Source organism: Siniperca chuatsi, linkage group LG22 (assembly GCF_020085105.1).
Source record: "Siniperca chuatsi isolate FFG_IHB_CAS linkage group LG22, ASM2008510v1, whole genome shotgun sequence".
NCBI lineage: Eukaryota > Metazoa > Chordata > Actinopteri > Centrarchiformes > Sinipercidae > Siniperca > Siniperca chuatsi.
In genome coordinates, this window is record NC_058063.1 from 15,507,273 (window position 1) to 15,533,519 (window position 26,247).

Below are 26,247 nucleotides of genomic sequence, written 5' to 3' on the forward strand. Positions count from 1 at the left end.
AACTTCTTCCACTCAATGAGCTCTGTGGTTAATAACAGTGTAATCAAGATTAATGTTCTCAATAGTTTCAAATTTTCTGGTCAGAAGAGAAAAAACCAATAGTAAAAACGGGAACAGAAATTTAATTTGTTTTTAAATCATGAAACAAGTTTATCTTCTGCCTCTAACTGTCTCAGTCTCTCAAACTTCTTGTCCTCCTCTAAGTAGATTATAGCCTTTCCTCTCTCCTTACAAAATCACCGGCCTTCAATTAAATCCTTATCTCTCCACCCCTTCCATGCTCCTGCTGACTCCAGCCTATCATTCTCCCCTGCAGCTTGTTCCATCTCCTCCTCGGCGTGTCTCTACAGGTGCATGTGTCTTGCTTTAAAGGGAATCAGTCACCTCCAGTACTGTACAGGCTGTTAAGACCACCACAGTCTGGCTCACTTGATCCAGGGGTCACCAAGTTGCCATGGAGACACCAGGTGCAACCACGGGTCTGTTGAGAGCACCGGTGGGGTTGTGTGTCATGGTCGCCCTGTTCATCAATGGTAAGTTCTGACATTATTTTCACACAAGTGAACACAAGTGTTTTTTTTTTTATTTGAGTTTTCTGTAGCTGTTTCCTGTGCTTCAATAAGCCATTTCCTCCTATGTGAGTGCTCATGCTTGCAAGTGTTAACAAAGTTGTGACAATCAGACTTAAAGGGTCAATGAGCATCTGTGTGAGTGTGCTATTTTGGTGTTTCGTGCGAACTTCCCAGGGTCGACTGGGTTAGTCTGCTACACTGCAGTGGAATCACTGGACTTAGGCTGCCTCCTGCGGTGGGATTGTCCCCATGCCAGTCCTAATACCACCTACACCGTGCAGACAAAGACTCAGGGGTAAGTCCTCCTGTCTGAGTGTGTGTGAGAGAGAGAGAGAGAGAGACATTCCTGTAACTTCACACACTGTTTTTTGCTGCTACAAGTGTAATAACTTTATTTATCTGCAGACACAAGACACTTCATTTTATTCCCTCTTGCAGTTTTTGGATTTCATTTTTTTATTGCAACTTCCTTGTTTCCTCACTTTATTTGTGACATTTGTTTTTCAATACACTTATGATTACTATTTATACTGGTTTATATATATTTATTACCTTTTTATTTTGTTTTAAGCTTCAATGTGTGTATAATAGATGCCCCTAATGTATATAGTATTCTAGTTTTTTAAAGTAGCTGTTCTTGTACTTCAGTTTCTCTGCGTGGGATCAGTAACAATCATTTGGTTATTCTACACATTTTAAATTAGATTAGTAAATTTGTGCACTCCTTTAGATCAAATGCTGCTTAGAATAAGACTACAATGTTTTTGATAAGTATTATTAACTTTTCAAGCAACAAGAGCAATGTGCTTTCCACACAGGAGGGAAAATAAGTTGCCATAAGACAGTGAGGTGCATAATAACAGCAAAAGTATATCAACATTATTTAGACACAAAGAAAACTACTGATATTAAAAATCAGCATTAAATAAAACTAGTTTTAGTTTTTTTGCACATAGCACACAGCAAAAAAGAACAGATGTAAAAAAGGTGTGACAGGGAAAATCAAGAAGCCACAGCCTTATACAGTGGAAATTCCCAAACTTACGAAAAACTTAAGTAATATATAAAACACGATTTAACAAAATTCATATAAATACAAAGAAAGAGTCACATAAAATGAATTCAGCACCAATCAGCTGACAATAGTCATGTAAAAAAGAAACATTTATTTAAAAAAAAAAGATATAATTAGACATAATGAATTAAATGTGATGACAGTTTTGTTTTTAATTTTTTAAAAGATGAGCAGCTCTTGATTATGTGTAGGTTGGCATTTCATATGTGTACAGCGTGATATCTGAGGGAATACCGACCATGTCTGGTTTTATAAAAGGGAAAATGAAGATGGTCAACCTATGTGGTGAAATTTAAGAAGTTACTAAAAGATGATGGGACCTATAACATACAATATAATCAAAGAGATGAGGAGTCTGAGATAGAAATATACATAACCTGGTGGTAACATGACAGAGCAATATTGTCAGGCAAGTCTATAAAAATGTGTTTTGATACTTTCCAAAGAATTTGGCTGGTGTTGATTTCACACCCTGAGCCCTGTCAGCTCTCCAGTCTATACGTCTCTGTGAGCTTCATACAGCATTCATGTGTTTGTTCACATATTGACAAGGGTCTCGTGAACAATATAACCACAGCAGAAGCTCCCAAATGAAGTTGGAGCAGAGTTTTCCTTTGTTCAGGCAGAGTGAAATGAAAGGAAAGGCTGGTTTTAGAGGAGTTGCAGACCTTGAAACGTTTTGTCAGGAGCTAAAAAAGAAAAGCATGGATAAACTGTTGCATAATCTCAGTTACATTAATGTTGTTACACTGTTGTGAGATTTAATCTTTAGTTAAAGCTGTATGACTAAATTGCTATCTATCTACATAATTTCAATTAGATCAAAATCTTTATTAAAGATTAAAAAAGTTTCCATAATTTCAAATTACCGAACCTAAACATTGAATGTGAATATAGTCAGCATTCTCAGTTAAAGGCTGAAAAGGCAGAATAATTACAGCTATAACATTCACTTGTGAATCTTGGACATAAAATCTTACAAAATGGTTTTATAGTGTTCTTTGCTGAAGGCTTTAAATTGCTGCGACATATAAAACATGTACAGGTGAATTTGACTGATTTGAAGAGAGAATATTCCTAAATTCCCAAACAAATCTATGTTTTTGCACATAATGGGACTGTGTACTCTTGTACTCTTGTTGCAGGGACCCCTGGCAGGACGTATCGTGGTGCGTTTGGGTCTCGTCCCGCAGCTGTGACGTCTCTCGGGCCTTCTCAAATTTTGAGCTGTACAACATGATCCGTCTCGGCGTCCACCTCAGCCCCAGCTCCACCGTCTGGATCGAGCCGCGCAAGTTCGACTACAGTGACTTCAGTCAGTGACAGTCTGCAGTTTCTGTAATACAACAGTCTTAATAAACCCTGTGATACAGAGTGCCTGCAGGTTTGCCTCTTTAGTTTGAAGAGTGCTGATTCAGAAAAATAACAGTGAGGGTCAGTTGGGATGGAAACCTGCTGGCTCGTGCTTCTCTGCTGCACATGAAACTGCTGCTTTTAAAAGGACAATAACCTGCTTTAATGTGTAATATGTAATAAAGAGTAGGTACCATCATGAAATTAATGTTGGGCTTCAAGATAATTAACAGTTTCTCTCTCTCCTCTGCCCACTCCAGCCTTCAGCCCTCCTTCTGTCTCAGTCTCTTTGAAAGACGACCAGCTGTTGGTGAAGGTGCAGTTCCCCTGTGCTGCCAACAGGAGGTGCTCTCTGGAGAGGTGCTGTCCCGTCTCTGAACTGATTGACCCCTGGACCACAGTGACTGTGTACAACAAGCTCAATCACTCTGAACACCAGGTCTGACATGCTTTTTGCCTGGTTTTTGTTGTTTTGATAAAACCCTGCATTCTAAAAGGGAGTCCATATTTAATTTTAAGTCAGTTGCCTTAGCATGCTCTTTCCTGCAAAACTCTCATTTTGTAAACAAACGTTCACACTTGGATGCTGCTCAGTGCATCCAGTGTTGCACTGAGTTGCTCCAGTAGAGCTGTAAAAAACTATTTAGATATTTCCATCCAGATTAAAACCACTGAAGTTTAACCCTCTGTAAAATAATGCATATTTCTAAAGGCCTGCAACGGGATTCCTAAAAGTTCAATTTAGACTCTGAGAGTATAAAATCTGAGCAATTCCTTAAGGTTCGCAGACACGAAAACACTGATGTTGCTATTTAAAATCCACTTGTAGTTTATTAAAATCTCAGGTTTTATGTAAGACTGCGATGGCATCCTAAATGCTATACATGATTAAGTGATGAAATGTATGTATGTAAGTGCAAGCAAAGACACATTCTAATATAAATCAGCTCTGTGTCAGTGAGTTGTTTCTACCTTTTGAATGGTTTTATTTTGAAAAGTGCTTTGTGTTCTTACAGAGCCGTACAGTTTGGACCCAGGAAGTGGTGTCCCGTGTGGAGTTCTCCGGCTTGGCTCCAGGTCAGAACTACTGTGCTGTGGCCAACTTCTCCTTCCCGACCTTCTCCATAGCTGCTTCCCCGAAATCTGCCCCTCAGTGTGTCGAGACTGTTTCCAAATCAGGTGAGAGGACGACTGAGGATGAGTCAAATCACAATTTAACCTTAAGAGGGTTACAAAGGAGAACAGTGGATCGTCATTGCTCACTCAGAGAGGGATCCTCAGTTTTTACAAAGGTCATCCATTGATGAGTTAAGTGTTTCCCAACCTGAGGGACAGGACAGTTGCAAGACGATTAACAGGATATGAAAGAAGAAAAACATTGTTCTGCTACACAAAATTATATTATTTTTTATACATTATTTTTTAATATAATTTTTTAATGTGTTTAAAATGTGATAAAACAAATGTGCAGATTTTTTTTATATTTTAACGAATACACATGCAAATAAGCATACAAACAAAAGTAAAGGTTCAAACAAGAACACAGAGAATACATAAAAAAGAATAGATAAGAAAAAAATATATATATGAGAAAACAAGTAAACAAGAATCCATTAATTTGACTTTGACAAATGTAATAAAAGAGACTTCTATGAATTTCTCCCTCTATAAAAACTCCATAAAGGAGCTCGACATCATCTCTCAAAGGTTTGAGTGTTTTCCATTAATCATAAATGTTTTTCAAGGGCGAAACAATAATTTTTTTTTTTGTGTTTCTTAAAAGACATTCTGCTGGAAAGAGTTTAAGGTTGCATAATCCAGGGCAAACAGGTGACCTTATACATCTAATCTTTGCCTTTTTCTTGTTAAACACGGCTTAGTTTTTGGTTAATAATTAAAATGTAATGACCTTAGAGGGGGAAATCATTCTTTCGGCGCTAACCACAGCATTGAGGGGCTGCAATTAGACATTGCTTCATTTTAAGAGGTCATAATGCAAAAAGGTTGGGAACCACTGAGTTAACAGGTCATTGTCCAGTTCAGGGGTGAATTTGTGTCTTTTGTTTACCTCTTAAAAAGTACAGAACCTAATCCATGTCTCACAACAGAGACCAAAGGGCCAATTAAATCCTCTGCTGGTGGCTCGGCACGTTTCGCAGCCTCTCTGTTGACTCATCTTGTTTACTCCCTGTGTTAAATTAAGCAGCGTTGCTCGTGTGTTTGTTGGAGCAGCGATTTGTTCAACCTGTATGTGTTTTCTCCTCAGGGCTGCTGCCGGTGCTGTGTCTGGGAATCGGGCTGACTTCTCTGCTCCTCGTTCCGCTTCTCACTGTGTTTCTGCAAAGACCAGGACGAGCTGCACCAGTCGCTGAAAATCAACCCAAGAATCCGGTATGACTTATTTTCTTAGACTTTATTTCTCTGCCTGTTTTTTTTTTACTCTTTTCAGAATTCACTGATACAAAAGCACACTGCCTATTTGTCCTCAACCCATATTTCTTTCATTAAGGCGTCCGTTCACGATCCAGTGTCTTTGGTCCCTCTTCCCCCGGTCCCTGTCGACCTTTGTGACATCCACGTGGAATTCGCTGATGACCCAAATCTCCATCGAGTCCTCCTTTAGTCTTCCCTCCAACCAGAACCAGACCTCCACTTTGGGAAACACCAGTGATCCTCTCCAGCATGACTCCAGCTCAGGTGCAGCGTACTGGGACAGCAGCGGGATGGAGCTGGAGCAAGGCCTGGACTCTGGTATCAGCATCTCACCTGCGTCTCACTTTTCTGAGGAGACATGAGGGACAAATGGAGGCCGATACTAAAAAAACTGAGAGCCATCTTTACCATGAGTGTTGCTCTGTAAAGGTAGGTGTCAGCGGAGGTCTGTAGGGCCAGGCTTCACCACCATCACTGTGCTCTATACCTCTGCAAGTGTGACCCACTGAAGTCCACTTGAAATGTCTGGATGAAATCTTACCTTGCATTAAAAGCAATGGGACGTTTTCTGTGGAAGAGCAAGCGCAGCTCAACTCGAACGGGTCTGTACTAAAATCATCCTGTAATCCAGCTGTAAAAATGGAGAAATAGATAAAGATGTGTTCCAGTGTGATATTGTCTGCCGAAATTAACAGAATACATATCAGTATTGGCATATATGTCACTCGATAAGTAACAAGAAATAACAGTAAACAGTGTCTCCATTACCTAGTTTGTCCACCAGAGATCTCTGACAAGTTTATTTTTCAACCATAAAATGTTCCGCTCAGAACATATAACAATTCTTAAATAACCTAATTTAAGTGATCCTTATAAAAAAAAGAAAAGAAAAATATCTGTCAGTATATGGTTACCAGATTTTTTCACCTGAGGTCATGAGCTTTGGGTGATGACTGAAAGAATGAGATCATGGTTTCAATTAAGTGACCGAAATGCGTTTCCTTTGCGTTGAAAGGAGGCAGTTGAGGTGGTTGTGGGGTTTTATTCGGACGCCTCCAGTGGTGGAATGTAACTAAGTACATTTACTATAGTACACTACAATATTAAAGTACTTGCACTCGAATTTTTTCATTTTATGCTACTTTATACTTCTATTCCACTACATTTATCTGACACCTATAGTCACTAGTTACTTTTTAGATCAAGAGTTTACAAACAAAACATGTGATCAGTATATAAAATATGATGCTGTGTTATAGATTGAACCACCCAAAAGTGTATAAAGCATTTAAAATCAGCTCCACCTCAACCAGCTATAACATTAAATTACTGTTTACATGTTAATGCATCAATAATAATGGTCCAGTAATGTAAAGAAACAACACAGAACGGGTCCATTCTGACAAACAAATACTTTTACTTTTGCTGATTAATACTTTTGTACTTTTACTTAAGTGAAATGTTGAATGCAGGACTTTTACTTGTAATTGAGTATTTCTATAATGATTTGAATACTTCTTCCACCACTGTCCCAGTAGAGCTTTTCCATGGGGAACACGCTGGGAGGATTACATATCCCATCTGGCCTGGGAATGCCTTGGGATTCCCCAGGAAGAGCTAGAGGAAGAAGGGGCTACATTGCTGAGCTTGCTGGCCCAACAACAAGGACGCAGATAAACGGCAGAAAATAGATGGATGGATTTTTTACTGTGAACATCTGTATCGGCCTCAAAAATTCAGCAACAGTCCTGCTTTATTCCACAAATTCTCAATTGAAAATGTATCAGAATTAATAATCCAGGCTAATATTTTAAGCTAGTAAAAAATAATGTGACACTACCTGATTTTTATGTGAGGTGTTTAACCAGTAGCTACCTGGCAACTAAGCTTATTAAACCTACAGTAACTAAATTCAACGAGCAGCTGTTGTTCAGCGATCACTCACTCGTTTGAACCTGTTGAATCTACGTGGCCTTCTCATTGACGTGCCTGCATCAGCTCTACTTTGATGCTAGTCTTTCCATCTGGATTTCAAACCAGAGTGTGAAATAAATTCTTAATGGCTGCTGCGTGAGTAAGCTCAGAAGAGCGGAATCAATTAGTTGATCGACAGAAGAATTAATTGGCAACTATTTTGATAATCAGTTAATCATTCAATCAAGTCATTTTTTCAAGCTAGAAAGTCAAAAAGAGAAAATTGAATATCTTTGGGTTTTCGACTGTCATTAGTTAGACAAAACAAACAATTTGAAGACTAATCATTAGCTTAATCAATAATGAAAATAATCACCCCTAAAGGTTTGTAGGCCACAGTGTTGTGCAGTGAGGTTTGTGCTGTCTGCTGTGCTGAAATGTCTTTGAGCAAGTTAACGGATCCCTTGCAGCTCTGAAGATGCTGTTCTGTACTTGACCTCTCACATTTATTTCTTGTGGACTTGAGTGGAATCCATTATTAGGAAGATGAATGGAGATGATGTGCGACAAAGGTCATGACCCAAAATTTAAACATATAAGCACATTCCTGTGGCTCTGACTGCTCGTCAGAGATGTGAGTCAGACTGCTGCATGAAGAGGGTCAGAGAATCAACTGGTGAGTGAGAATTACCAATGAAGCAGAGATAGTTTATCTGACAAGTCCAAAAGGAGCTGTTTTTCTGTGTATGTACCACTGATTCAGTGAAAAATCTAAATCTGGTTGCGGTTCTTCCCTTTCTGCCTTTTTGTGCTGAGGTCACTCAACAGGCCGGTCCAAACCATAAGCTTCATAAACAAGAACTAAGAAAACGTCTGACCCCCCCACATGCAGCCAACAGCTCCTTCATGCTGCTTTTCCCCCTCCAAAGTGATAACAGAGGGTCTTATTTTTCTATCATTCATTGCTCTGAAATGTTTCTGACTCACAGTTGCCTCATTGGAGCTTCGCTGCCCTTTTACCCGTGACTGACGCCTCATTCTGCCTCCTGCATGAAAACAAGGAACATCTTGACATCTCGCCTTCTGTTTTGCTGGTGTTGCATTCTTTCCGCAACATTGGGGAGCCTTGGGGGTTTGGCCGTCCAGCATTGTTTGTTTCCAGAGTCCACAGAGACCTGGGGGGTTATCCAAAGCTCCGCGCACAAGCCAGTGGCTTTTATTAATAAGCACAGTGCTTACATTGTGGAGAGATGATTAATGTATGAAGCAAGAAGCTGGCTTGTGTGATTGAGCACCTGACTATACAACAGCCGAGCTGCAGAAATGGTAAACGTTTGACCTTTTTTATTTTATTTTCCGCTATTTGCAGTAATTTTTCTGAAAATATCCACAGAGGTGGATTTAATTTCACTCATCCTCTGGCTGTGTGTGTATTTTGGCAGTGAACTGCAGTGCGACGTGACCTTGTTTCTATCATGATCTATCAGATCACGGTTTTTGCGCTTAAATCTCACCTTTTGTACTGGTGATGAGAAGGAGGAGGTTTATGCCAACACTGTGTAACTACTAACTTTGAAGCTGATAACAAATCATGTACATGACCAAAACTCTCATCATATCACTTCAGAACTGTAAGTGTGTATCAAGTTTATCAAACCATGGTTCTCCTATGCTGATATGAGATTAAAAACAAATTTACAAGCTCAGCTTATCAGTTAAAACTAGTTATAAATGTAATATGAATGCAGTTTGTTGTATGGGACTACTTTTAATAAATGTTTAAAAAATTAAGTAAGGCTAATACAGAGCTCATAAATAAACTGTGTTTTTGACAAGTTGGTCTTTTTCCTTGTTGAGTTTATGGCAGTCAACAATGTTACATTTCTGTTATCAGCCTCCAGTGTATTACAGTTGTAGACTTTAGACGATTTGAGTTAAATTAATTAACTCATATATATTATAAAATATAACACACAACAGGTTTAAAATGAAGTGATGGCTTTTTACTTCACTATAAAATTGAAGTGCTCTTATGTTCACAGTTCCTTTGTTCTATTTTTGCAGCAGCCAGGTTCTTATGTTTCTTAGCCATTTTGATGCCTTAAGGGACATGTCCATGTATGTAGAAACAATCATTGTTCACTGTAATCATTCCTCCTCTCCATACTGGCCCTTCATTCATCATGTGACTACTTAAGTTCAGCCAAAGCCAATTTGAGGCTTCAGCAGTCTCAGTTAATCAAATTAAAGTGGGTATCTTCAAGTTTTACATTGTTTTTAGTATAAAACTCCCTCTTGGTGTTACTATCCCTCCACTGCAGCTCAGCAAGGAAACAATCCGTGGGAATTACTGTAGGTGCTAAAAAGACTAGATGGAAGATTTGACTAACTTGGACTCGTACAAGATTAAGTTGAATTTAAGAATGCATTTTTGAACTGAACTGTGGATATTTCCCCCCATCTTTTAAAGTATTGTCATGTTAGAAAGGAATCTCTTCAGGGACGGTATGGAGGAATGATTACAGCAACCAGCAACTCTTTCTGTGGGCATGTAATTATTACAACATTGAAATTCTCTTACATGTTTATGTAACCCTGACCCATTAGCGATTTAAAAACTATATATTCTATGATAACATAGACCTTCTGCATAATTAATACTTTAAGTACATCTTGCTGATAATACTTCTGCACTATTACTTAAGTAACATTTTGAATTCAGGACTTTTGTGGTGGAGTATTTTTAGACTATGGTATTTCTACTTTTACTTAAAGGATCTGAGTACTTCTTCCACCACTGAAGGTTACACTAAAGACTTGACTGTTTAAAAACCTATTTAATTTGCGAGCTCACTGGACTTGTTAATTAGTGCTTAATTAAAGGCATGTTAAACCAGTTAAGACATGTTGTCTGCTGCAGGTGCCTGATTTTAAAAACTGCATTCATGGTGTCACTTTCCTGTTCGATGCTGTGGCCTTTGTTCTATTGTGTGTGTGTGTGAAGGCATTAATTAAGCTCTTTTTGGTTTACATTAATTAGTTGCTGCATATAACTCACCAGACTAACTTTACAGAAAAAAAGAGCTCAAGTCAGAATAGAAATGTATAGCTTGTGTTTAAATCACATGAACTGTCTTGTCTTTCATGTCTCTGTCTGGCAGGAAATACTTAGTCACTCGCTCGGTGACTCACCAACCCTCTGGGGGTTCGATTTGTTTCTACCCCCAGCGTCGACGGTATGACCATCCACAGATGGTCAGCAATGCTCAATTAAGAAACATGTTGCGTGCCATAAACGCTGCATAGCTGCACTTTTTTGGGCCAAAATGATGAAAAATACACACTGCTTTAGAAATACACTTGAGTAAAAAAAAAAAAACAACCCACAAATGGCTGGTACATTCACTTGTATCAACAATCTTTTATTTGGCCATACATTTCATTCATTCGATAATTAATATACATTATATATACACACACATAAGCAAACAAAGACATCCATGTCCTTGTTTAACCATCTTGCAGCAAAGGTTGGCAGTGCATTCTTGGCCTTTAACAGTGTCACTGGGTTTCTTTTCTTTCTCTCACACACACACGGGTCAGAGCCGTACGATCATGTGTTCCTGCTGCACAAGTTCGATCCAGTTCAGCCTCGTCTCTGCTCATCTGCGCCAGTACTGAAGAGAGACGGGAACAAATCAGCTACTTAGATTTAACAAAAGAGAAATTAACTTTTTAGCACATTGCCACAGCAGGTGTTGCACTTTTTAGCCTGTTCATACCAAATTGTTAACATTACTGATGACCGTTTTTTAAAGCAAAGTTTTTACATAGTTAAATATCCCTGGTTTCAGTTACATTTATTACAGTTAAAATCAACTGTTGGAGATAGGGCTGTCACAATATCAGATTTTCACTACACGATTATCATGGGCAAAAGAATGAACAATAACGTGAAATCTACAGAAACTTAAAAAAAAAGTTGGCTAGCTACTTACTGTGTCTTTTTTACATTTTATGTATTTAAGTTTATGACAAAGTAAGAATTAGAGGGGGAAAAATAGGTCATTTTATGACTGACTTTACTAAATGGGCAGTAGTGATATAGGTGGACACAATTCATAGTAAATGGGCTAAATGATTCAGCACTGCCAGTATGGTCCTTACACTGTGGTTGCCTGGACAAATTTTTTTTTTTTTTTTTTAAAGTATGTTGTGTGTGTTGCACATACCTGAGCAAACTTGTGTATCTGCTCGACCACAGCAGCAAACAGAGCGCCCACACTCTCATCAATCAGACTCTGCATGTAATGGACTGCCTCCTCGTCCGACAGGTCTAATCTGAACTTGTCCTGCACCTGGAGGCAAAAATCAGAGGCACAGGTACACAGAGTCAATTCATCAGTATTCAAGATGATGCCAGTGTAATTACTTGGCTGGTGTGACATCTAAACTCCACAAAAAAAGTATTTGTTAAGGTAACGACAAACTTACCTTCTTAACTGTCTTATCAGGCTCCAGGGCGATGTCAGGAATATTGGCATCCACCATGAGAGAGAACAGATTCAGGATCAGGTTGGAGTATCTGAAGAAATGGAGGGAAGAAGGATATTTTACCTCAGTGGTTAAATATGTGTAGTAACTATTGTAGTTTTAATCTTATTGCATCTTCCTTACATGATGAAACTATCACAGTTATGTACAGTAGGTGATTCTTCTGAAAAGGCCTTTATCTGGAGTTTTCCTGCTGATGGGCAGTACTGGTGGGTTGATATGTTTTAGTCCATCAGATACAAATCGACAACACTTCCCATTACTGTCTACCAGTTTTTAGATCTTTGTTTAGTGGCCTTTATTTTTTTCCAAGTTTCTACAAGCCCCTGCCAACAAAGATGTATTTTGAATAACAGTCAACAGCATTATCATGTGATGATAATGAAATGAACGAAAACGGAAGCTGATTAAACGTTTGCGTTTGATCAATTACCTATATCAAGTAAGTTTAAGTCTCTGCGAGTTTATTTTCATGATCTACTGACATAATTTGATACCAGTAGCTGCATAAAAAGGAAATCAATTGAATAATTTGGAAAATGGGCGATATGGTAAAATAGACACAATCAAAAGTCTTTAATTTTAAAGACTTGCTCAGTGGATGTCTGTTATACACTCACAGTTTGAGACTAGAGACATGACTCTCTTCAACAAGAAAATTTAGTTATTTTTGTGTTATTATTGTGTATTGGAGTGTCCGGCCCCTTACCTCCTGAGGTGCAGAAAGGCGGTGTAGCACTGCTTCCTGAACTCCTGGTACTGCTCGCTCTGCATGCCTCCCATCCCCTCCACCATCTCTTTGCTCAGCTTCATGGGCGGAGGCAGCGGTTTGGGGTCCCGACCCAGAATGTAGCCAAAGTCGATGTGGAAGAGCTTCCCTGGATGAAAAGGTAATATTCTAAAACTTCCGTAAACTAGGATGTTAATTAACCGGTACCTGGAAAAAATGTTTGCCTCACCAGTCTTTGTCAGTAGCAGATTGTCCAAGTGTCTGTCTCCTACTCCGAGGATGTATGTGATGACACAGTAACCAGCTGGAAGGACGCATTGAGAGAGACAACACTGATTAGATCGCTGGGATCACCTACTGTGTTCTGCAGGTAGAGTAACAGTATTAAGCTGTTAAAACTGACAGACGAGCTCACCGCAGCTCTTCACGTAGGTGTCCATCACCTCCGAGCTGATGCCGTAGGGACCTTTTTCACTTGGTGCATGCTTCCTGAAGAAGCTCTGTTGAGATAAATGTTGTGATTAAAAGGACGGGTTACACTGTTTGTCAGCAGTGTCATGGTTGTTTCTACAACTCTGATCACCTGGATGTTGCCTTCAGTAGCCAGAACTTCAGCAACAGGAACAGACTGAACAAACTGCATAAAACCTGGAGGAAGAATATAATTCTTTTTGGTTAGACTGGAAGATAGATAAGAGTATTAAAACCCATTTTATATACTTTTAAACAACATTTTTCATTGTTCTATCAGTAAGTGCTGCTGCTGTTTTTGCCAGATATTCTTCACAGAGAGATTCTTTATTTCAATGGGACTAGCAAATAAAGCCTGTAATACTGTGTGGAGGTGGGCGTGGTTAAGAGTGGAGCCGGGGTCGGACAAGCAGCTGTCGGGGGTCGGTCCTTGGGCACCAGGCTTTTGGGGTGGGTGGCGATGTAGTCCCCCACGAGTGTCACTGTGGGTGCCAGGTCCATGGGCTGGAGGCATTTCACCCAGTCAGAAGCCCTGACCCGGAGGCCCTCCCCAAATTGCTCCAATACCACCCTCTACAGCATTGGCCCCTCACTGGCAGACTCCCCTGACTGCAGCCACCTCATCCGATCCCACGGAAAAGGGACACTGGTCCTCAGCATGCAACACCCACTCGCCCCCTCCCTATTCCCCGTTCTAATCCTCCCTCTGCTCTTTCTCCACCTCAGGTTACAGCACGCTACTGCTTATAAAGGGGAGAGCATAATTAGTCCAACAAGACACAGCTGCAACAGTCAGCTCTCCCTGGCACTGTCCACCTGAGACGCTCCCCCACCTCTCCCTCTCTGCAGCTGACTCTTAACTACGCCCACCTCCACATACTGTATTTAATCAGTTTTAATAGGAGCCTGTTTTCTACCAAACAGTGACGAGTGGTCATGACTTCTTACCGTGCTTAGTGCTGGTGGCCAATACTTTGTAAGGTGTCAACTTCAGGTCCAAATTCTCTTTCCTCAATAGCTATATGCCCAAACACAAAAGTTTTCATTATAAAAAAACCCCATTATAACAATAATATTAAAAGAGCTAATGGAAGCAACAACTGTATTTGTATCAGTGTCATTATTCTTCAAGAAATAATGTGTTTGACCTTCAATATTATACAGCCATTATCATGAACTTTCACTATTCTGTCAGCTGAAAAGATTTTTACAGTAGAAAATAAAACTCAAAGAGATCAATGACTAACGGCTCAAGTGCCTGGTAGTATAATCAAAATAAACTAAAACCACCCCCAAATACATACATTTCCCATCCATAAGCCCGCTAACAGAAAGGTTTTCTTACTTTGTCCATGAGCGAGATGATCTGAAGGATGAGCTGATCCTGTCTCAGGTCGTCTCCATGTTTGAAGATAACTGGGTACATGGCTCCATCCTCAGCCTTGAAGATCAGCTTGGCTGGCATCAAAGCACTCTGACACACAGGGAAAAGACTCATGAACAACACAGATACTAGAAAATGGTTTTAGTCTAGACAAAGCAGAGCAAAGTGAATCTTAAAAGTAGTGTCCCAGTGCCTTGAATATCATGCTCTGTATTTAAGGATCCTGCAGTTGCAGAGAAGATGAGAAGGTGATCACTGAGGATGAAAGTTACTTTTTCTGTACCTTGAAGAGTGTGGCTGTCTCTGGAACAATGCCTCTGATCTTGATCTGAGGCTCCAGAGGAAGAGGAATCGGCTCTATCTCTGACAGATTCACCTTCTCGTTGTCAGCCAGCAGAGCCTGCAGCCGCTCCGTCTGCAGACACACGGGGGAGGGACGCTATTGTTAACACAACTCAGCAGGATCAGTGTGCTCATATGCTGTTTCAGTTAAAAAAGCAACCACCAGAATCAATGAAAAATGTGTGCATATGTGAATGAGAAAGTGCGAGGGCCCAAACTGATTCAGGAGGGAAGAGACTGTAGTGGAAAATTTAATAAATAAACTCAGAGAGAAAATACTATATAGGTTTAGCAAGTTTTTGCACGTGCAGTGTTCTGCTGTTACCTTCTTCTTGCGATTTCCGCTCTCCCTCTGCACAGCTTTCATCAGCTGCACCAGTCTGTCTACAAACGTCTGCTGGGCGGCCAACAGCGACCGCATCACCCTCACACTCTTATCACCCTGGAGGGAAGAGGCAGAGTGCGCATTAAAAGGGAAAATACAAAAAACAAGAAAAATATATATGGTATGTGTTGTAGTGCAGTTTGCTGCAAAACCTATACAGACATGTATCAGAGTGAAAAAAAAGATTAAAAGGAATAGATTGACATTTTGGGAAATATGCTTATTAGCTTTCTGGTGGAGAGATAAATGAGAAGATCGATACCACTCTCAAGTCAGTATGGTAAATATTAAGCTATAGCCAGAAGCCACTTAGCTTAGCACAAAGACTAGAAACGGGGAAACAGCTAGCCTGGCTCTGTCCGAAAGTCACAAAATCCACCTACCAGCACCTTTGAAGCTCACTAGTTAACACATTATATCTGTGTGTGTTTAATTCATACAAAAACCAAAGTGTAAAAATGACAGTTTGCCATTTTACAAGGAGTTATGTACAATACTATTTCTTACCATTTAACACTTCAGATTTTGTACTGATACTGCAAAAGTTATCAGTGAACTATGGCAAGTTAAATTTATGTATGTAGCATATTTCAAACAAAAAGGTATTCAAAGTGCTTTCATTTTGCTGCTAAACCATTTAGAGATTTGTAGATAAGCAGGAGTGCAGAGACTATGGCAACATACTTGATGACATAATCTGTTATATTTGTTGTACTGAAAAACTGACCAATGAACATCAGTAACTTTTTTCCAGATGTTTGTACAGTCCAATGTTTTGTTTAGAGTGCTGACCTTGAGTAAAGCCTGACTGAACCTCCTCATGACATTCAGGTACATCTCGTGAGTTTTAGGATCTCTCTGCTGGGTGTCCTGATCCTCGCATTCCACAATCACATACCTTAAGAAGACAAAAAAGTTTCGCTGGCAGATGTATAAACACAAGAAATTTTCAGTAATAATAAACTTAGCTGCTTTGAACTTGTACTCACCAATACAAATAGTTGGCAAGTGTAGAGTTCTTGCAAGCACGCGATATGAGAAATGTACACAAGTCTTGCTACAAAGAGATACAGACACAATGATACGTCAATGCCAGGCTGAAACAAATAGATTTTGTTTTTTTTTCTGCTCTTTCGCCCTGCGTCTTCTGTGGAATAGGAATTAATTTGAAATTTTCTGGCACAATACTGTGTTTCTGACTGTGAGAACTGTGTTCTCCTATGGGACAGTTTCTGTCCTGCTCTTGTTTTCTTTTCAGTGACATTTTGCCTTTCATACCTCTAGATTCTCGCTGTCGGCTCCTTCCTTGCCTTTCTGTGGGGCAGAGGAAGGTCCAGATGTGCCAGACAGAATCTGGGAACTACAGAAAGAGAAAACAAAATGGTAAACAATGAACAGTCAGAACATGGCAATTAAAAACTTAAAAACTTTTACTTAAACTGATGAGATGGTGTGTTCATTATAGACTGTTTTATTCTGTGAGGTTTAGTCAGTGCTCTGCCTCCAGCTGACAGCCAGAGAATCTGGCCAGAGCTGTACAGAGTTACGCCAGTAAAATCAGAACACCCATTCATTACGGCTTCTGAAAGAAAAATAATCAAATTCTGCAAAGCAGCAAATACTCACCCAAGCAGTGAGAATTTCTGAGATAAATTTAGATCTAGGCAGTAAAAAACAAAACAAGAAAAAAAAAAAAACACTCGAGGTTCATCTCAACAACTGACCACAGAAGAACCTCCATATGTTCCTTGCTTCTGTCAAAGCTGCTAGTAGTATTGACTTATTTACGATCCATAGCCAGAGTGGCTGTTCTAACTTCTCATCCAAGTACTGACCTGTCCAGTGTGGAGTCATCTGAAAGTCCCTGGCTGTCTCTCTTGCTGCCTGGCTCCAGGCCTCCCTGAATATCACTGAAGTTCTCATACTTGAGCGCCTGGACCAGCTGGAGAAGATACATGAGCAGGTCCTGCAGAGAAGAGATGGGAATAGTTATGCCGATGGTACAACAAGAGTTTCTTTCCAAAGTACATCATATTTTGGATTTAAAGCTCAGATTTATCATTAAATCTTAATTAGATCATTAGATCTTTTGTCAAAACGTAATTAATTAAAGTCTTCATAATTTTGTGATATGTATACTTTTTTTTGTTAATGATGGATAATGAACTTTGGAATAAAGCTTTGTCTCAGGACAGTTCTACAAGTTTTACCCCCCCCTGTTCCTCCTACACCTACCTCATCATCTGCCTGCTGCAGGCGCGCCACAGCGTAGCGTCTGACTGTGGGGTTGGTGAACTGGGAGGACAGCAGCTCCAGGGAGTCCTCCACATCCATTGGCCTCCACTTGCCCAGCAGCTCCAGAGCCTGCTTAGCCTCCTGGGGCAGATCCCAGTTCACACACTTGAGGAACTTTGTCAGGGCCTGCGGTGAGAGGAGGAAGAGGAGGAGGAAGCAGTGAACATGTGCAAGATAGTATCCACCAGCACTGGGAGAGAAATATTGTTTGACTCTTTGAGGATTGAGACAGAAACTGGAGTAGACTTGGGTATGGCAGAGCAGAATACAAACAAACACACCTTCTCTTGTGTGGTGAGGTAATATCTGAACTTCCACACCAGGTCCTGTTCTTCAGAGCTCAGCTGCTTGGTTGGAGGGTAGCTCACAATGATCTGTTGGTGCATACAGACACAAACCAAACCAAACATATGAAGTGTGACATAAGTAATTTTGACTTGTTTATTAAACATCTAGGTAATCTATTGAAAACAAAGACTATCAAAGCACTTTAACTTGCATGGAAAACGGGGGAAAAAAGACAGCTGAGACAAACCCTGTATGTGCTTTAATAAATAACAGCTTTATCTGAAAGTTAAACTGCCTTGATATCTGTCTTTGATTTTCAGGATCAAAGAGCTTCAACTGAATGTAATACCCAGAGAAATGATCCTTGAGTATTTATATCTGTGTATGTTAAAGCAGTTAATTCTGGCACTGAGCTACATTTAAAGCGTCTGTAAAATTCCCAATAATAATAATAACAAATGCAATGCCAGAGCTGTTAATTTAACTAAATAATCACTAATTATACTGCTACAGTGCTTAATAACTATGTTGTTTCTCTACTTTTCAATAATTTTATATTAATTAAATATTATTTTTGTCTCATCCTCTTTTTTAATATAATGGTGTTCTGCTGTTCATCATCAGCACCATGTTGAAACTAGTTTCGCACTTGACCAAGTCTTTGGAATATCAATTCAATATATGGTCTCCTACTGACTTGTGATCACTTTTAGAGCTCTGCATGATCAGGCACCTGCATACATTAGAGAATTACTGTAGCTTTACATCAACACTAGGTCTTTGAGGTCCTCTGATTGGGGTTTGCTGGTTGTTCTTAGGTCCAGACATAAACTAAAGGAGACTGAAACTTTGGAGCTGTGGAAGCAGCTTAAGACTTGCCTTTTTGTACTTTTTATTTACTTCTATTTATGTTGTTTTTACTCCTCTTAAGTATTACTGTGAAGCACTCTGACATCTGCCCTTGAAATATGCTACATAAATAAACTTAGTTACTGTTGGATTTGATTATATAACTAAGACTGCTAGTTACTTACATTAAGCTGGTCACGTGTGGCAGCATTGGGCTTCAGGTCATGATCTGAGGGTCCACTGCGGAGGCTACGAGCCAGTTTGTGATGCTTGCTCTCAACCAGGTTCTCCTGTAGAGACACCATGAATTGGAAAATGCTGCAAACTTTTTTCTACAATGTAAGTGTGTTTATGCGTGTGTCCTCTCACCATCCCCATTTGTGGGTCAGGAACTTTGACGATGTCGCAGCTGGTAAGAACAGGTGATGTGTCATCTCCATCCTAAGTGGGGACAAAGTGAAATACACCAATCAGCTGGCAACGTTTCCAGTGTTATAATATCGACAGCAGCCTGCTTTATGGATGTTACATGTTAAAAACCACCTGGTTATGTATTTATAAATGTGAAAATACCTTTTCATAATAGACAATGCTGTATTCCTTGTCATTTGTTTTGACACGAGGAAACTCCACCATGAGATACATGAAGTTAGAGCTTCGTTTCTCACTCTGCAGAAACATATGTGAAGAAATTTTTTTAAACTGAATTCAAAAGACAACAAAGAGTAAAAGACTATTATAAAAAACATTTGCAGATGACACGTGCAAACATTTAAACCTGCAATAACTCTTTTTTTTGTTGGCCACTTGGGGGCAGCGGACATAAATTGTAAACACAACATTGACATATCATCACTTTTGAAGTTGATGTGGCAAATGTGTTAGCAAACAGTTGCCTATTTACACATCCAGCAGTTACAGAGCAACATCATCATCTATTTGGAGTCGTGTTTCTGGCCACCTGATGAATACAAGTCCAGTAATCACTCTCTTTTAACTGTGTTGCTCTTTTGGTCTCCTGAGGGAAATATCTGGCTCTTTAGCTGCTAAATGCTCCATTATGTTCACCAGCTTGTTGCTAATTGTGTTTGTTTGACGTTTGGTGCTGGGCAAGTAGAGTACAGTGGGTTTTTAGAGCTTTGAAAACAACTTCCTGCTGCAGCTGAAGACAACGCTACGAGAACTGTGAGAGTGAACCAAACAGCTGGGTCGGATAGCTAAACAATGAGCTGAAACTCACTATAAAGCTCCGTATTGTCACACATTGTCATTTGATACACTGTTATAAAAATATCAATTATAGCCGAGACAATCCCACATTGTCACTACTGAAATATGCACTGCATTCCTCCCACATCAGCAGATGATTCCAGCTACGACTAATATGTACTTTCCAAGTCATAATGATCATTACTGACATGATTGTGTGTAGGCTCTGAGTGTGTTTATAACATATAACAAGAGTCTACAGCCATGTTAGCAGCTCTGTGAGGTTGTACTTCAGCACAGCGGTGCTTCAAGCTAAATGCTAATGTCAGCGTGCTAACATGATCACAATGACAAAACTAGCATGCTGATGTTAAGCAGGTATAATGTTTACCATGTTCACCATCTTAGTTTAGCATGTTAGCATACATTTTCTAATTAGCACTAAACACAAAGTACAGCTGAGGCTGATGGGAATGTCATTAGTTTTGCAGGTTTTGCATAAGAATTTTGACCCGATCATGGCGCTAGCTGAAAGATTATTAGAATTAATCCTGAGGGGAACATGAATGTCGGCAACAGATTTTATGGCAATCCATCCAATAGTTAGACAAGACATTTCATTCAAAACCACAAATGTTAGCCTCATGGTGGCACCAGAGGAAAAGTCAGGGGTTCACCAAAGTCAATAGGATTCATCCTCTGGGGATCATGAATGTCTGTACAAAACTTCCCAGCAATCCATTTGACATTTCTTGAGTCTGGAACAAAGTGCCCTTTTCCACTACAGGAACAAAAAACACAGTCCAGCTAAACCAGCTCACCTCGTTGATCATCTCAATCTCTCTGAAGGTCAGACGGTCCAGCCAGTCAACCTTCACCATGTGGCCCTGTCGATGGGCCTTTGTCAGCTGGACGGAGAGAGAAAGGGAGAAAGATGGGAGGAAGAAAGGAGGGTAGGGAAATGAAAAAAGGAAAAAAGTTTAACAAAATACAAAAAAAAAAAAACCAACTGAGGTTGAGGTTCTGTTGCAGCAGAACTGGTCACAGCATGGTGGCTGATGTGCAAACAGCTCGACCAATCATGCACAAATCCAGTGCCAGCAGCCAATCCAGCATCTCCGGTCACACACTCAGCAGCCAATCCACTCATCAGTCAGTGTGGGTGTCGGGAATGTAAGCACACACTTGGCCATGAACAGGAAGCCCACAGCTCAGCTGGTTAGAATTAGTACTCACTCTTTAAAACAACATATGAACTGGTAGCAGCCTAGAAAATACTTTAGATATGATTAAGTCAACTGCACTCAGGATTAATAAAAAATGTAGGAATCAATGAGTTTTAGGAACTAAATGATTAAAAAACAAGCCAATCTAATAAGATGGTGTTGAAATGAAATGAACTCCCTGACGCCCTCCCCTAAATATTTCAAAAAGCTGCAACAAGTTGACAAACATAATTTTCTTGTGTCCACATGAACAAGAAAAACATGCACACACACTTACACAAAATACACTAATGTATGGCAACAGCAGAAAACTTAAAATCCAATGTGTGTGATGCTTTCAGCCGTACACCTTGACAGACAGGTGTTCACACCAAAACCTGGGTCAAAATGTATTTGTAGGTACCGGTAGCTCACCTTAGGTACCTTTGCTGCATGTCATCCTCTCTCTTCCCTGCCTTTCCTGTCTCTCTCTACTATGACTATCCAATAAAGCAGAAATGCCCAAAAAATAATCTTAAAAATAAGTATATGTAAATGCATTGAATGGGTTTATACAACCTATGGGCTCCCCATGTAGAACAATGCAGTGTTCAGGGATTTAATCGATGAAGGAAGTATTTAAGTTTATTTAATGTGAACTTCCATGACACCGTCTGAATTGTTCTATTGTGGTAATCCTCTTTTAAGTGGTGGGTTTAAATTTATTTGCAAATACGTTTGGACCAAGGCCTTCTTCACACACATACAGTACACAAACACACACACATTCTGCATTGCCAACACTAATTCCTCCACTTGTACTCACATCACTGAGTACCTCCAGGTCAGGGCCCTGGAACAGACGATGGTTTAGACATGTATCGGAGGGTTTCTCTCTTTTTACAACACACACACACACACACACACACACACACACACACACACACACACACACACACACACACACACACACTGTTTCTTGTTCACCCTCCATCCTGTCTCTTTCCCCCATCCTTTCTCTCAGCCGATCAGTCCTCTCCTGTCTTTCTCTCATCCTACACCAATGCAATTCCCTCTCTCTCCAGTCCTCAGCCCTGGTCTCCAGTCCACACACGTGGAGTATTGTACCTTGGCCAGTCTGCCCATCTGGTCCTCTGTCAGGCTGCTGCTGGTGCGTCCTGGTGTGGTGGTGGGCTCCGCTCCATCCCCTTCCACACCCGGCCAAACCTTCAGGTCGTGCATCCCTTGCCGGAACATACTAGAACAGGAGAAGGTTTTTCAAAATTACAAATCAGATCACACACACACACACACACACATACACACACACACACAAGTAATAGTGTGCTTTTAGACTCACCCATATTTGCCAAACAGGGTAACAGTGGTTCCCCCGACGGGGACAGCTCTGCCGGGCCCATAGATGTCCCACACTGTGAGAGCAACCTGAGCACTTTGGGGAAGGTCTGGGTACTTGACTGGCAGCCGCAGCCACTCGTTCCAGCTGCACAGGACAGCAGCAGAGAGGACAGAGAGAGAAGAAGATGAAGAAGAAGGAGGAGATGAAGGTCTGAGCAACTGAAATGTAACCAGGGCATGTTAAGAGAAAGTTTATTTTTTTGGTTGTGAAAATGTGTTTTGTTTTTTTTGGTAACCAGTGTTCATCTAATAACAACAGGAAAGTGTTTATGTAATATTTGGGGGAATTTTATGCTTCCATTGATTGTACAAAAAGTATAAAGACAGGATAGAACCAGAACCAGGACCAGGGCCAAGATGCTGCAAACAGTTTCCGACTTTATTAATTCCTCTCTGCATTACTGCATTTAAACTGAGACTTAACTGACAAAAGAAAAAAAACAGAAATTAAATATGCAAAGAAAAGAAAATATTATATTAATATTTCTTTTTTATTTTATTTTTAATAATTTATTTTTGATATCCAGTTTTCATTAAAAGCCCATTATCAGTGCAGTACATCAGATACAATATACAAGAATCAAGAACACAAAGAAAGAGACAGATTGGTGGTACTCACTTCCAACGTGTGCTGAACGCTTTGTACGAGGTGCGAACGGGCAGGGCGAGAGGTTTTCCTTCAGCAAACACCTGACAGGTGACATAGAGGTCCGAGCAGCTCTCCTGGTAGAGCCCAGAGAACCGCAGCATCGGGTCTTCGAGCAAGGCTTTGTAGCTCTTCTGCTCTCGCTTTCCTTCTAAACTGCCTCTGGAAGAGGAGAGAAGAGACACGGTAGGGAGGTGAGAAAGATGAGAAACAAGTATATTGTTTGCTGATGTTATCAAGAGTGCTCCAGATAGGGCTTCAAGTCGATTTCATTTTCCAAACTATTTTAATTCAATACTAGCGACTGTGACGATAGAGAACAAGATGATTATAACTTAAAATAGCATCGTGTGCACTGGGATTTCTTTTTTTGCTTAACACTGATTCACCCACTAATATATAACAAATAAAATATCAGTTAAAGAACAGACAAAATATTATTATATTAATATATAATCAACAAATACTTAACATATTTCCATAGATTTCTTAATCTACATGAAAAATTCCCAAAGTTTCCTTCCATATTTTTGCAAGTTCTGATCTATTTGTTCTTTTCCTTTTGTTCTTAATGTGAAAAAAAACACTAGCATGTTGTGTAAACACTATAATTAGATTGAGTGCATGAGTTAAGATGATTGATATCTATTTCATTAAAAGTGACACTTGCTGCGAGTCAGATGAGAGACTGGAGAAAAGATGGACACAGTCCACAGCTGCTTAATTAATTTGACCATTGTACTGCAATAATTAAGACTCATGAGATGTGCACATGATTTTAATAAAGAGAGTCAAGAGTCCTGACCAAGATCACACCCCCTGAGCCACGGTGAAGAAAGTAAACATCCTACAACAAACTATGGTAATGACTGAATGTTACTCCACTTCAGTCAAATAATTGGATTCAGTTTAGTGTCTTTATTGTCCCAACAGGGCAGGAGCTTTGTATTGTCTCACCAATAAAAACAATGAACACACTAAAAGACAATTAACATAACACAATAAACATAAAACACAACAGGCATCACAACTCATCAGCAATACATAAGAATTCATTTTCTAACAAATGTTTGTAAAACTTTGCAGAGAAGAAGGCCTATTACTCGATTAACTGGAGTCAGCTAATTTTAGTGAGAATTTTTTGAAATGTATGATAACTAATTTAATAATTAACTAGTTATGAAATAAAAATACAAAACATTTTTTGGACATTCACAAAAAACTTTTCTTACAGCTGTAGGCATGACTAGGAATGCAACTAAAGATTACTTTCATGCACTATTAATTTGTAGATTATTCTTTCCATTAATCGATTAATCAGTTCGTCTATAAAACGTCCACCAGCCTAGAGCTTAAAAGGTACAAATTCAACGTACTCAGCTTTGTCAACTCAAATGTTCAATTTGCAGCCCTATACTGTAAAATATAGAGAACCAGTAAATCCTTATATCTTGGCTTGATCGATGATTAATCAAACATCAAAACTGTTGGCTATTCATTGTCAGTGCATGGACTGATTAATTAACAAATTGTTTCACTACAATGTCAGAATAAATCTCCAGACAAATATTAAAAATCACTCTGTGAATTGTAGCGACATTTACGTGTTTGATTAAAACGTGATAGATAAATCGACATAGTTTAAATCTTTAAAAACATGTCAGTGAGGCACACGCGCACAAACAGCAAACACAGCGAGCATCCTGTCAAGTCACAAGATAAGAGTTGTCACACCGCTTCACCAAAAGCGACGCATTAAGTACAAAACTTACATCTTAAGTTGAACGTTGATGTCCAAGTCACAGCTGTAAACATAGTTGAATTTATCAGTGTCCATCTTCCGACGGGAAAACACTAAATTCTAACCAAAATCCTGACGACTTCAACATGAAATCCCGGACGGTTATGTGACACTTTGCGAGCGGTTGGGTTTGCGACAAGGCCTCTGCTCAGCACAACAACACTCCTCGGAACCCGTTTCAAGCTACTGCTCTCACGGATAGCTACGTTATCAGTCTGTATACAAGTTTTAAAAGATAACTTTTGAGTGCCTGTATTCACGGTAAAGACATTATTTTAACGGCTGTTTCGCCGGGCATGATTTGATGTTCTTGGTAGCTACACAACAACACAGCATCAGCCAAAATCTACAGCCAGGCTAAAATAGTCGATTCTCGATGTAGCAGAATTGACAAACCTGAGCAGGCAATCGTTGTATCGTGTATTGATTTGTCGAGCCTGATGGGCCCAAGCAGGAAGTAGAAAAGAGGCGGGGTTTACAGCATGCTTATTAAAGGCACAGTCCACAAGAGTGTAATGTTGACAGAGCATTATTTTGGCAATTAAAAATATTATTATATATGAAGATAATGTATATTAACGCAATGTTTTGTACTACTAGGAAGAATATGTGTGTGGCAAGTGAGTAAAATTTAATAAAGCCATTCCATTTTTTTTCCCAAGAATCTATGTCTTTATTTCTTTCTTACTGTATATTGTTGCTAATTGTAGAACTTGGGAGAGGAGACAAACCTTTTTGTTCATTTGACAAAACAATCCCAAATCAAGGTCCACTTACTGTTTTTTTTCTGGAGCTTTCAACAGATTCACACTGTCTTCATCAGCAGATTGAGTTTGCTTGGTTGTAATGGAGACGAATCAGTGGCCATGAAAGTATGAAATCTTAACAGCTACTGAGCTTGCATGTCAACAGATCCATCTGCTAAGTGGACCTTGAGTTTTTGTGCTGATGATGTAGAGGTTTTGTAATAATTTATGCTCTTTTTGTAAAAGGTTTTCTTTAACCATTGCAACTATATATTTGTTGTATTATTATGAGTCCATATGGGCTGTGAAATGTTCATTTCCCAAAATAGTGGGATCATATCAGAAAATAGTGAACCATACTGTACCGTGTGTAGTGACAGATGTCAGTCAAACTGTGACTTTGGAACATTATTGCCAATTTAAAAATTGAAGGTGTTTATGAAGCCAGTAAGTTTGTATTTATGACTTTATTTCTTAATTTTGTGGGCTGTTGCTAGAGCCTTCACAAAGGTTGTTTGTAAAGTTTAAGAGTACGGTCTAGACCTGCTCTATAGGAAAAGTGCAATGAGATAACTT

General features: G+C 39.6%; 2 protein-coding genes across 5 annotated transcripts; one reads left to right on the top strand and one right to left on the bottom strand.

Moving 5' to 3' along the window:
• The first annotated feature begins 471 nt into the window (after positions 1–471).
• si:dkeyp-75h12.7 lies at positions 472–9,185 on the top strand. The gene is made up of 7 exons (XM_044184687.1): positions 472–533; positions 747–867; positions 2,793–2,962; positions 3,261–3,439; positions 4,017–4,179; positions 5,267–5,391; positions 5,510–9,185. Exons 1-7 carry the CDS (start codon positions 512–514, stop codon positions 5,621–5,623), a joined length of 894 nt encoding a protein of 297 aa, XP_044040622.1. The 5' UTR covers positions 472–511; the 3' UTR covers positions 5,624–9,185.
• A 1,559-nt stretch (positions 9,186–10,744) lies between these two features.
• On the bottom strand, positions 10,745–25,292 carry pik3c3 (phosphatidylinositol 3-kinase, catalytic subunit type 3). Of its 4 annotated transcripts, XM_044184683.1 has the most exons (26): positions 24,897–25,292; positions 23,098–23,286; positions 22,420–22,563; positions 22,188–22,317; positions 21,886–21,912; positions 20,676–20,762; positions 19,219–19,314; positions 19,015–19,086; positions 18,831–18,935; positions 17,790–17,882; positions 17,449–17,634; positions 17,049–17,179; positions 16,492–16,573; positions 16,203–16,270; positions 16,006–16,111; positions 15,154–15,270; positions 14,770–14,901; positions 14,448–14,576; positions 14,051–14,120; positions 13,215–13,279; positions 13,047–13,131; positions 12,861–12,935; positions 12,611–12,779; positions 11,842–11,932; positions 11,580–11,705; positions 10,745–11,024 (listed from the first exon to the last, which is right to left on the bottom strand). In XM_044184683.1, the coding sequence occupies exons 1-26, from the start codon at positions 24,959–24,961 to the stop codon at positions 11,010–11,012; spliced, it is 2,655 nt and encodes an 884-aa protein (XP_044040618.1). In that variant the 5' UTR covers positions 24,962–25,292; the 3' UTR covers positions 10,745–11,009. The 4 variants fall into 4 exon arrangements, with proteins under 4 accessions (XP_044040618.1, XP_044040619.1, XP_044040620.1 ...); XM_044184684.1 differs by lacking the exon at positions 21,886–21,912; XM_044184685.1 differs by lacking the exon at positions 19,219–19,314.
• Between the last annotated feature and the right edge of the window lie 955 nt (positions 25,293–26,247).